The 13,215-nt window shown below is 38.1% G+C and overlaps 2 protein-coding genes across 2 annotated transcripts; one reads left to right on the top strand and one right to left on the bottom strand.

Moving 5' to 3' along the window:
• Positions 962–2,422, top strand: LOC107647749. The gene is made up of 3 exons (XM_016351797.1): positions 962–1,459; positions 1,544–1,897; positions 2,255–2,422. The coding sequence occupies exons 1-3, from the start codon at positions 962–964 to the stop codon at positions 2,420–2,422; spliced, it is 1,020 nt and encodes a 339-aa protein (XP_016207283.1).
• LOC107605610 (protein SNOWY COTYLEDON 3) lies at positions 6,726–12,398 on the bottom strand. Its single transcript, XM_016307542.2, has 6 exons — positions 10,572–12,398; positions 9,984–10,103; positions 9,374–9,490; positions 9,180–9,269; positions 7,342–7,449; positions 6,726–7,036 (listed from the first exon to the last, which is right to left on the bottom strand). The coding sequence occupies exons 1-6, from the start codon at positions 11,901–11,903 to the stop codon at positions 6,953–6,955; spliced, it is 1,851 nt and encodes a 616-aa protein (XP_016163028.1). The 5' UTR covers positions 11,904–12,398; the 3' UTR covers positions 6,726–6,952.

The following is a 13,215-nucleotide window of genomic DNA, read 5'->3' as shown; positions in this document are numbered from 1 at the left end:
GGTTTTTTTTACTAATATATATGTAATGAATTGCCAATATTATAGTTTATATGAGTATTAAATTTTTTGTTTGACCAATTGGTCAGTGGTCAAGATCAAGAAAATACGTTTCTTTATTTAACTTTATTGTATTTTTGTGTTTCTTTTCATACTTTTAACTAATTGATGTATGATCGAGTAGAATAACGAATGATTATTGTCACTCTTGTACATGCATTTTTCTATTGAATTTTTATATAAATATGTTTAATTAAAATGAAAATGATATGAGTATTCACTCCTAATAAAAAATGAATTCTAATAATATATTTAAGCTAAAAGGAGATATATTTTAACAATTAGATAATTGACCCAATACTTCAATAAAATTAAATCATAAAAAGGATAATTCACGTTATTAAATCAAGCTCCATCTAATATTATGTATATCACTCAAAAATATATAACGTTACGTGAATCATTCAGGTGGCAATTTCTATATAAATCAAAACGAAAATATTAGATTTAGTCATGAACGGTAAATCAAAACAGAGTAGTTCGATCTATATAGTATCCTAGTAAATCTAATGGATCCATTTTGATTTATACATGCATGCAACGTTATCTAGTAAATCTAATTAGACCGTTTCGATTTATACACATTAAAAGGTCATAGTAATTCAAAACACCCTATTTCGATTTACACTAGTACATAAATCGAATGAGCCTGATTAGATTTACTGTGCGACCAACCCCTATATATATATATGATATAAACGTTCAATTCAGGGGGAGAGAAACAACACAATGGCGAGTAAAGAGAGTTTGCTAGTACTAGTGCACTATAGATGGTCGATTAAGAAAAAAACACACTCTGGAATTAAGTTTACTGATAAGGATCCTCTTAGTATTTTTTTTGAAACCTTCAACGAATTTTGCTGAGTTCCTGAATTCCATAATACAAAAACTGGGTTTGCAAGGCATGAAACGAGTTGAGAAATTATTCTATAGAATTCTTATCTCAGTTTTGCGTGATGACGTGAAGTACGATTCATTCGTGATAGGGAGTGATGAAGATTTGAAAGTTCTATTCCATTGTTGTAGGCAGTTTCCCGAGGTGAGGACCCCTGAGTTGTTGGCCAAGCTCGTATATGTGGTCTCCAGCTCAGGTGGTTCGAACCGAAATCCACAAGGTCCAGCGACGGCAGCATGTTCTAGTTCGAGGCCTGGCTGTGCCTCCTCATCCGTACCTGTGATTGCACCTAAGGCACTGTATGTTGCCTCTCCGTCCTTTACAGCTAATTTACACCACAGTGGTGACAGAGTTGTAGGTGTTACTGATACGGCACCGGTTTCATTACATGGTAGAGCACCGGATGGTATAGACGATATTCTACATGATGATGATGAGGATGAGAATGTGGAGTCGGACACCATTGCCGATGATAGTGGTAGTGACATAGCAAGGAGTAATCCAGTTGTGGGTGGTGGAGCATTCAGTTCGGGGACTCAACAGTGTCCCCCACACTTTTCAAATTTGGACTTGGATGCAATGACATAGCAGGGGAATCCCGGTGCAGGGGTCGGTTTCGGAGCCAGAGACACACAGGATGCTGGAGGACCAGGGGAGTTTCAGGTTGGTCAGCAGTTTCAGGAACGACGCGGAGTTCAGTACAAAGTGGTGGAGTATGATTATCGCAAGTACTATGGTAAGTGTAAGGAATTTGGCAACGGGTGCGCATGGTTGATTCGGATCAGTCTCCGGCAGCGCCGAGGTATTTGGAGTGTGCAGCGGTACAATGAACCTCATACTTGTCTGGAGACATCGATATCGAGTGATCATAGGAGTCTTGATTACCATGTGATATCCACATTCATATTGCCAATGGTTAGAGCTGATGCTGCGGTGTGTATCAAGGTACTCCTGAATGCGACAGAGGCACATTTTGGCTTTAGACCGACTTATAGGAGGGTTTGGTTGGCTAAGCAGAAGGCCGTGGCATAGATTTATGGTGATTGGGATGAGAGCTACAACGAGTTGCCACGATGGGTGCTAAGTGTTCAGATGATGATGCCGGGTAGTGTTGCAGTGTTGAGGACGAGTCCTGTGCGAGTGGGTGGGGTAGTGGATCAGTCGCATGCCTATTTCCATCGTCTATTTTGGACATTCCCACCATGTATTGAGACATTCTGACATTGCAAGCCGTTGGTGAGCATTGACGGGATCCACTTGTACGGCAAATACTAGGGGACGTTGCTTGTTGCGATTGCTCAGGACGGGAATGCTAACATCCTGCCTGTTGCATTTGCACTTGTGGAGGGTGAGAATGCTGAGTCGTGGTCGTTTTTCTTATCCCACCTCCGCCAGCACGTGACTCCACCTATCCCCACCTCTACCATCCTTCGCCATCAAGAAGTCAATGTTCAGTGCGGGACGGGGTAGAGGCTGTACTCCACCGAACTGGGGTAGATCCCAATCTACCTGGTGTCACTCTATGACAGCAAAATATATCAATGCTGTCACACTCCTCCATAAGGTCGTATGCCGATACTCAAGTATCTCTGGGTGCACCACCTGGACTACGTCGTGAGAGCTATACGACATCCATGTGAACTGTGCACAGAAATATTTTTGCAACGTCTTCGCTATATTTACAGTGTTGCCAAGCTGAGATTAGATATTAATTGTTTAGATTTGATAAAATACTCACATCCCTAGCCTGAAGGAGATCTATCTGGAGCCTCCAATGAGCAACTCGAGGTCCCTTTTCGCTCGTGATTGGGTTGTAACCTGACCACCTGACACCCAACCACACGTTATCACTAAATAAAAATAAATCCACAGAGTAAAAGAGAAACATAGCACTTGAATATAATCTCACCTCGAGGCCAACGGCAAGCGACAGGTATTGTATCCAGCGGGCCTGAACCCAGAAAACTGCCAGAAGATCCATGACTGAAGCAGCTGCGATGGACTGGCTAACTTGACATTTCTGTTCGCCATGCGGCAGATGCACCGGTATAACCATGACAGAGCAGCTGATCCCAAACTGTACCTCCCATGTCCTCAAGCCTGGTTACGTATGGCAGCCATCAAATGTGCAGGCGAGTCCCAGATTTGTCCCCAAATAGCTGAGTCCCCAAAAGCATCATGATATAGGCCCGGGCATACCTCATAATAGTGGCCTCGTCGGCGCCATCAGGTATCTCTCCAAATGTGTCCTGCATCCAACTGCATTTCACTGTAAACTTGTTGATGCAGTTCGCAAGAGGCAACACACCCAACAGTTCCTGAAACCACACCCAAGCTGGGCGACTACCCTGGATGTATTGCTCAAACTCCGTCAGACATCCACTGACATACTGACCATCTATCGGCAACCCTAACTGGTACGCCACGTCCTGCAGTGTAATCGTGCACTCTCTAAACGATATATGAAATGTGTGCATCTCCGGACGCCATCTCCCCACGAACGCACTCACCAGCGGCTCATCCAATCTAAATCAAGTATCGTTCAGCCTCGCAAGATGGTATAAACTAGCCATCTGCAAGTACGGAACGATCCTCTCATCCAGTCGTATATCCACTTGACGTGTCATGCTACTGATACATCGGTGAGGCTGCATAAAGAATATAACAAACTGTCTCTTACAACCACATGAAAACATATCTACATAACAATATCAAATAATGCATATTTCAATCCTAATAATGCCATAAACGCATCCAAATAATGTAAGGATCACGAACACAAAATAAATTTATTTATTCATTAAATTGGCCCTTATAAAATTAGGTTTAATAATATTAAAATATTCTGCTTAAATGCCCAATTAGGTTTAAGTCTCACTACACATTATCTTCGTTACTCACATTTTTTTATTTATTTGTAACTAGTATCCAGATTAGAATTTGTTCGGTTCGACCTCTATAAATTATTAAATCACTAATCTAACCACTCTATCTAGTGTAAAAAATGTAATAAACGACCTTCATTATAATAAATCAGAAAACATTTACATAAAATATTTAATACTTTTTTTGAAAGAATAAATACACTAACCTCTTCATTGATGACACCGACAATATGGGCAACTCCATCCAAACGATAGAGATGGTCCGGATTATCTCCCATCACGTTATCTTTTAACTATTTGGAGTGTTTGGGTAGAGGGAGGTGGTGGGGTAGCGTTTAGTATGTGGTTCGAATGCCTCCAATTAAAACTCTATTTATAGGAATCCTGCTATTAAATCTAACTAGCCTCATTCGAATTACTATGGGCTCTAGACTTGTATAATTCGAAACGGTGGGTGTAGATTTACTATATATACGTTGCATGTATAAATCAAAACAGCTAAATTAGATTTACTAAGACACATATAATTCAATCAAACCTGTTTTGATTTATGAAGAAATGTAAATCTAATCTTTCCGTTTTGATTTATATAAAAATAGCCACATGGGTGATTCACGTATTTTGGATGATATGTGTAATATTGGATGGAGTTTGGTTTAATAATGTGAATTATCCTCGTAAAAATGATAGAATATGTCAAAAAGAAAAAAAAAAAGGCACAACAAAAAGAATATAGGATTAATAAATATTAATAAAGCAATGGCANNTCCAAGTTTTAATTTTTATATAAAATTAATGTAAAAATTATTTAGATAGATATTTAATATCAAATCGCTTCGTGTAATGACTTAATTATCTACTACTTCAAAACTCATTAGACGTTCACTGGGAAAGAGGAAAATTAAATTCTAATGTATACAACTGTACTAATACCAATATCTTGTTGGAAAAAAGAATTCTTTTAATTATTTTGAAGATAAATGTTAATAGTAGTAGAGAGTAGGCAATATGGATTACACACCCTCCATAGATAGTAAGTTATTTTTGTTTTCTTAATGTTATGTTGAGTCATATAGTGATAAAATGGATATCAATATAAAGAATAAAAATAATTTCCTTAATAATTAGGCAAAATGATTTGTGTTGATGTTAGCTAGTGGGTGTGATGTTGCTGTTGTCCACAGAGTGTTAATGGCATCTTTTCTCAGTTGCATTACATGTGGCTTCTTCAGGAACCACTAAACTTGCATGAAAACTTGCAAACTGATGAACACACTTTAATTTCTTTCTTTTAATTTGTTTAGACCTCACACGTTCTATGTGTAAGCTTCTGTATCCAAATTTCGGTGCCATGCCATATATATTCTGCTACTATCTTTGTCTTCACACCACACGCACGTTTCTTAACCCAGCTAGCTGCCTACCTCATCATTTTGATTGGTTTTAGGTTAACAAAATCTAAAAGTGATCTACCTTTGTCTCCTATTAATCTACTCGCTTAAATATTAACATGACAAATTAAATATTGTTGTAGCAAACTAAATCATGTCGTTTTTTTCTCAAAAGAAAAACACGTGCTTTTTTATATGTAAAGAAAACAACTATAGTCGAATTTTACAATTGTTTATTTTAGTTATTTTATTCCCAAGAATTAAATTTAATTTTTTTTTATTTTGTCCTCTATTTGAAATTCAGGTTATATTATTTATTTATATTTTATCAACAGTAGAGAAAATTCACTTGAAATAAACTTTATATTATATTATATTATATTGTATTATAGTGTGCACTTTTAAAGTGTTATAACATTAAAATATTTTTAAATCGTGCGACAACATTTTTTTTTTTTTGGGGTCTGGGTGCGACCACATTTAACTTATTGATGACAGACACTATACTAAAGCATTATACTAAAGGGCAAAGGAAAAGAAAAACTTAGTACAATCTGGACCCTCATAGGTGAGTAGGTGGACTTCGTTTTGGTTTTGGGACAGACATACGTGGAATGATGGGCTCATCATGAAGAGCCCACCGGTTACACCACTTTCTTTTTGGCGCAAATGATCACCACTAGGCATCTATATTGAAAGAAATTTTTTTTCTGTTTTCGGACGTAGGAAGAAAAACACCAAAAATAATAAGAGATTAAAGAAATAGAAAAGTTGGCCTTCTTATGAAACTGGCAAACACACAGAGAAACTGATATAGATTTTGGATATGGACTTACGAGAACAAACCTAGCCCATAAACTTCGACCCAAAGCAGATAATTCTATATTCTCAGGCCCTAAAATGGTCTAGATTGTTGCATCTACTAACAGACGGAAAAATAAATTCTACAGTTACTACTACCTCGCTAAAGTTTAGGCAAGCTAGAATAATTGTCGGGACCAATTTTTTCTTTTTTTTTTAATATAAAATCTAGAATAATTCTAAATATTGTTAATACAGAACCTTATTTAAGTTTTATACGTCTGATACAAATTTATCTAAAAACTTTATAAATATAGCTTTTCTTAGTCCAACGACTTTTCTAAAGTACAAATTCATCTTGTACTTTGTACACACCGAGGCTAATAAAACCGTAATATTATATAACCAAGTTATTTTGATAATCAACTTCAACTAGATTGATCCAATAATTTTAGTACAATAAAAACTAATTGAAGAAGAAAGAAGAGACACATAAGAATAAGAAAAAGAAAAAAAATTAGTTTAACTTGTTATAAAAATAACTTATTCTTTCAGCATTTTTCATTTTAAAAGGCAATTGACATAATGGTATAAAGGATTACGTAATAGTAATACTATAAACACTAAATACATAATAATAACGGTAAAACAGAGGGGTAATACATACCAAAAAAAAAAAAAGGGAAAGGAAAAGAGAAAAACAAAAAGCTACACACTTTATATACATCCTTCGGCACTAAAGATTTAAAAAATTAAAACAAAATAAGGCCGTATACAAATTAGCTCGCATTTTAGACAACTTCCAATCCTCACTCTTTGCACAAGATTGATCAGGTATTTTTGAATATTGAATTCAAGGCCAAAATAACGCCTTATCTGTTATGATGTTAGCACTGAAATTTGGCAGGGTAAGAGATATGTTGTTATTTGCTTGTTAATTTTGTTGTTGGTCTCCAGGGTAAGCGTTTCAGTTGTGAAATGTGTGATCTCAGGCTACACTCTCTTACCTGTTCATAAAGAGGTATTTTTTCATAGTGAGTTTCTAGTTAATACCCTCCCATTATGTTTGAACAATTATCAAATGAAGAATCAAGAGAACTTTAGGCCTCAAAGCCCCCTTTCTATTAGAGATGTGTAATTTATACTCATTTTTGTCTCGTACACCAAGCCGACACACATTATAATGGATTAATGGATGAAGTGTGAGATTCACGGGATAGGTCTCACGCCCAATCAAATAGTAAAATGGTGAGTAATGGCTCAATGTAAGAAACAAAATGAGTGCACATCTTTTCTGATATACAAAATTTACCTGCATGGTTGTTAACATTGACAAAAGGTCTTTGCACTCTTCAAGCAAAACCATCTCCTTTGCACTTAAGTTGGCAACTTCAACCACAAGTGAATTCACGTGCCCAACCTATCAAATTGCAAATGCTTTTAAGGCCAAATTGACATGTCATGTCAAAGTTCAAAGGCTAAATCAAGTTTATAACTCAAGCATTTAACTATTGCTGGAAATTCGTACATGTGTAAATTTGTGAAGGCTCAAGGCCCCGGGAACAAATTAAAAAGAAAGAAATAAAGCAAACTGGATGGGTCATGCCGTCTGCACTTCTATTAAACTGGTAGTGGAGAGAAATACATGTTAGCAGCGCCGTATAACAAATTAGTGTTTCCATAAATACAACATATATCAGTCTTACATATTTTGCTAGCACAAAGCAGGGATAACCATAGGAAAGAAAATGGAGAGAAATGAGCAAGAACACTTTTTTTCCTAATGGTTATGGTTACAAGGAATATGGGTTTTAATCTTCATTTTTGTCTCTCTAAAGCTAAAATACCAAGTCCAACTACAGATCAAAATGAAGGGAAAAAATACATGGTCATCAATAAAATATATTTGTTTTTAGAACTAAAATTCTCAGAGGGATTTGGAAAATACATATTGGATTTTCAAAAGAAATGTAGTAATGTCTGTTGGAAAATACATACTGTAGGATTTACTTAAAAACAAAGGCAGAATTTACTACATCAAACTAAAACAAAACTCTTTACAGATGCTAATGTTTGTTGGAATACCACTAAAATGCAGTTGTGTTAAGTGTTAACAAAAAGGCATCCTGTATTCTGCTTCTAATCAAATACCTCACTGAAAGTAGTTATGAGTTGGGCAATAAGAGCACAAAAATTAAGGAGTAGGCATATAACAGTGGAGGGTGGACAAATATATATCTAACATGCATATAATTGTATAATATTAAGCCTTCGAATGCAACAAAAAGTATGCCTTTTTACACTTAGGTTGAAGGGCCAACAGCAAGGTGGTATAGTCGTAAAAGGTTTGGAATTCATTCAGATCTCAAACTATAAATATTACACCATGAAAAGGCATCGAGCAACAATATGGTTTCTAAAAGCGTAGAATTTAATCATTGTTAAATATGATCTATATAAAGAGGTTAGATTATCATTGAACGGAAGATGATTAGATGAAATTCTGAGCACGATGCAAATTGGTAACTGTTCATTTGTCAATGATATGGGCCCCATCAGTAAATGTCCACAATAACACTGATGTACCGAAAACAACCATGCTCGTAGCATACCAAGCGGAAATAGGAAGTTATATAAAATTATTGGGTTTAACTACAAAGTACAAAAGCAACGCAATGTGAAGTGTAGAACCATAAGTAGTTCAACACTATAGCTAGCTGGAAGTTCAAAAATCAAGTCCAACACAACTTTCTTGAAAATGCAAACTAAACCTTCTGGAGAGATTATTGCATGAGCAGAAGACTATGATCTCACATTAAGCGCACACCCCAATAGAAGTGAGTTCTGCCAAATTTGGTTAAGATATGATCACTTGTTTAAGTTTTCAACCAACTTTATTATAAGTTTGCCAAAACATGTCTTACAATTGTCCTTATCTAAGAAATTTTCAACCTTATGTGCTTTTATCTCCTGGTCACCTAGCAAGACTAGACTTATGGTGTATAACACCCTTTTTCCACCATAATCATAATCTACACCAGGATATACCAATGTCACTTAACAGTTATTAGAAAATCAATCGACATTTACATGCTCAAACAATAAGTGAGACCAAGATCAGTAGATGTGGCATATTGAAGAAACACGTACCTTTGGTAACAGCAGGCATATCGACGATGCCATTGCCTGCATCACATCCATTGCTGAACAAATAGCGTCCTTCACGTTAAGCACATCTGCCTGAAGGTAAAATACAGAGGGCTCCACATTAATGTCAAATATGTAAATGAGTAATCACTTTCGAGAGGAAGAGAAAAATAAGCTTTGGGGGTAAAGTAAAATACCTTGGCGCCACTAACAACAGGAAGTCGGAGCGTGCTACCCTTTAATGCTTCAATAGCTCCTGAAAGGGAGCTAGAGTACATCCGATCCAAACCTGGCCAGTCTTCCAAATACATCATCTGCACAGGATGATTCCCATCAAGAATTTAACATCAAACTTTAATTTATGTCTAGTATAGCATGCATGCAGGAAAATAGATCTCTGTGAATCAAAAATGGAAGAAGTTTTTAGTTTTTTTCTGCACACAATTTTGGTGTGATTTCGATTTTCCTGCAACTACTTTTCCTTTTGGTGTATCCTCCATGGTTCCATTGATAAAAACAAAAACCCAAGAATGAACAGAATCCAGTTTATCCAGAAGGAATTGCTTGAGGGATTCCCATGAACCAATATGTACTTATGATAAGGATAATAAAAAAATGTATATTATAGTTGTCAACCTAACTGGATGAGATTAAGATTGCAGGGGATGAGAGTTGTGCTACAAAGGACCACGTGACTTGACGATCAGACTAATGGATGAAACTTTAAAGAAGGAAATGCAACTATAAACCAAATCAAGCTCAAAAAGCACAATCAAATTTCAGCAGAAAGGAAGATGAAGATCTTACTTGGCCCTTGAGGATGGACATAAGCTTCAATTGTTGCTTCAGCAATTGTAACTCTGTTCTTTTGGCTCTAACAGATTCTCGTAGTTTTGAGGTTGCTAACCATGCATCGTAGAGGCTTTTCTGAGACAATGAAGAATATTAGAGGTCAAAAGCAACAAAATAAACCAAACATGCAATGCAAAAGAAGTGCCGAAAGCAAAACAAATACCAGCAATTGTAGTATAACAAGCATAAAAAACCTATCTCTACACCCGCTTTTCCTTACACAAGAGCACCCTAAAATTGCAAAAATGAGGCTGGTCTTCGTGATATGACGCTGATTAGGAAGAATAATTCACACAAAACACAGATTCAGAACCTTTACTCTGCATAACATGAGATTACACTTCCAACAGTGTCTCTTTCCTCATAAGTTTGGTGACGGTCATGGTTTTTATTGCCGACAGACAAGCATATTATGGCTAATTACATCAAAATCATATTGCAGCAGAAACTGTAGTGTTTAGCTAAACTTTCCATCAATATAATGCAAACACCATAACTTCATTAGAAACATATATTCAAAATTTAAATATTTCAAAAACATACCTCTGCATTCAATGTCTGCGCAGAGAGGGAAGCATCTGCCCTGGCGTTAACAAAACGCCATTGCAGGTGCCTGTTATACACAAGCCTCAATAAATGCGCATCCACAATTCGATTTTCCCCAACCTTTCCTCTCGGAACATCAACAGCGAAGCTCAGAACAGAAGGCTCATTCCCGAAGAACCTGTTGTTCAAACTACCAGCAACTCCGTTTCTAACCTTTGCAGGACTCACCCCTCTTGATGACGGTGACCAGACCGCCGGAGACGGCGTAGCGGAGAGCTTCATTGGGGAAGCAGGTCTAACCGCAGAGCGAATTGGAGAAGAAGCTTGTCCCCTGCTGTTCGCCACTCCTCGCGGGGACGGTCCAGGACTATCGAACGATGTTCTCTTCGGCGCCAGAAGTTTCTGTGGAACCGTCACTGCTCTATTTCCACCGTTTTTGTTGCTAGCCTCTTGCCAGAACCTCGCCGGAACAATGAGTGAACGCGAACCTCGCTGTCCTCCGGCGCCGGAAAATTCCTGTGCTCCGGAGGAACTACCGGAAGTCACGCTCTCACTATCGGAACTAACGAGCTCGTGCAGCGACTCAGATCCACCATAATCTCTATTTCTCTCCGATCTAGTTATGGCTCCGTCGTGTGAAGAAACCCGTGCGTCCATCGAATTCTGCAGCGACCGGACCACGCTCGCCGGCGCGCCGAGTTTCCTCGTCAAAGAATCGCCGCAATCCAAGCTCCTGTTCATGCAATTTGCCGCCGGAATAAGTTTCCCCGGCCATCGGTGTTGATCCGAATTTCCGTTCCCCCTCGGCGTTGGCGTAGGAGTCGCCTTCCTCCTCTCCGGCGTGCTCTTCCTTAAACTTGCCGGCGTCGGTGACGGCGCCGGCTTGCTGACCTGGATCGGGAACGACTCCCCCTGGAACGAAACAGACAAGCTCCTGGTCGCCGTGAAGAGCATCCTCTGCGCCGCAGGCGCCTCGGCTCCGCCTCCGTTCGCCGTACTCGGCCGCGGAGTCCCCTGCCTCCGCCGCTCCACAGACTGCGACCTCTTTGCAGAAGCAGAAGAATTCACCGTCCTGTTCACCATCGGAGAATTGCACCTTCTAGGAGTAGACGACACTGAAGATGACGAAAACGACGTCGTTGAGGACGAACATGACGAAGTAGAAGTAGGAGTGGACGAAGACAAGTAGCGAGAAGTGACTTCTCGAGCCTTGGGCCTTCGTGGTGGAGCGATCGCATTGTCCGATTCGGAAGGTAAGAGAGGTGGTCGTGCTGGCCTTGGCGTTGGGGTGCGTTTGGTGTTAACCGGAGCAGAAATTGCAGCTACCATTGCAAACTCTGAGATTCTTCGTTTTCATCAATTAGTACATTCCAAAATCCAAACACGTCCTTGGGAAATAGAAAACACAAGGTAAGAAGTGAGAACCCTAAATTAGAAAAGAAGAGCGCTGAACGGAGAGAGAGAGAGAGGGGGGGGCTGAATTTGGAGAAAAGAGATAAGTGAGAGTGTTATATAACGGTTTTGGCGGCGAAAATGTGAAGGTGAATGTGACCGTTACGCTTCGCCGGCGATGAAGTATGAAGGAGTGAGAGAGTGTAACTGTCACACGCTGCGCGATTGGTGTTGGATTTGGGAAAAATCAACGCCAGAAATGTGAGGGAGGGACGAAGGTAAGTAAATGACACTGTTACACACGTACGCGCCATGTGGAAGGGAATAAATGCACTCGCCAAGTTTAGAGGTGCAGTTCTGGAAGAGGATAATTTGGTAAAAGAGAATGTTTTATATACTATTTTGAATTATACACTATTTTTTGGCTCACGTCTTTTAATGTATTTTAAAATCAGATTAAATGCGTGTAATGCAATATAATGGTAGAAATATTTTATATGAAAGAAAAAAAGAAATATTTCATAAAGACAATAAGTTATTTGAGAGTTGAATTTCTTATATGCAATTCACAATCTTATAATTTTTATGTAGTTTCCTTCCCTCGTTATTTGTGGCCTTGTGGCTGTTGGATTTGTGCTCTGGGAGGGCATTTTTGTAAATGGATACGAGAGTTCACGTCACTTTCTCTGTGGTGACGGGCAATTCTTAATATTTCATGAAAAAATGGCAAACAGAAGAAAACGACGTAGAAAGAAGGGAGAACTATATATAAACGAGGAACTTGGAAGCGAGAATGAGTCTTGGGAGAGACGTTACGCAAACGACAACAATATTGCCACACTTTTACATGAAACGACAAATTCTGGGGGCATCCTGGTTAATAGTAAACGGCGACAATCAACTTAAAGGATGTGGGTTTTTGTAAAGGGTCAAAGCAAAACGACGTAGTTTTTAGGTATAGGAACTTATTTGTCCAATTTTTGAAAGGTTTAATTATTCTGTTGATCCTTATAGTTTCGCAAAATTTTCAATTAAATCCCTATACTTTTTTTTCTTTTAATTGAGTCTTTGCACCAAATTTTTTTTAATTGGGTCCCTACACTTATTTTTCTTTTTATTTAGGTCCCTACCAATTTTTTTTTAGTTGAGTCCCAATAAAATTAAGCCAATTACTACTAAGAGGGACTTAATTGAAAAAAATTTAGTGTAGGAACCCAATTAAAAAAATATAAGAACCTAATTGAAAATT

This window comes from Arachis ipaensis, chromosome B06 (genome assembly GCF_000816755.2).
Source record: "Arachis ipaensis cultivar K30076 chromosome B06, Araip1.1, whole genome shotgun sequence".
Lineage (NCBI taxonomy): Eukaryota > Viridiplantae > Streptophyta > Magnoliopsida > Fabales > Fabaceae > Arachis > Arachis ipaensis.
This window is presented reverse-complemented; position numbering and strand designations above follow the sequence as displayed.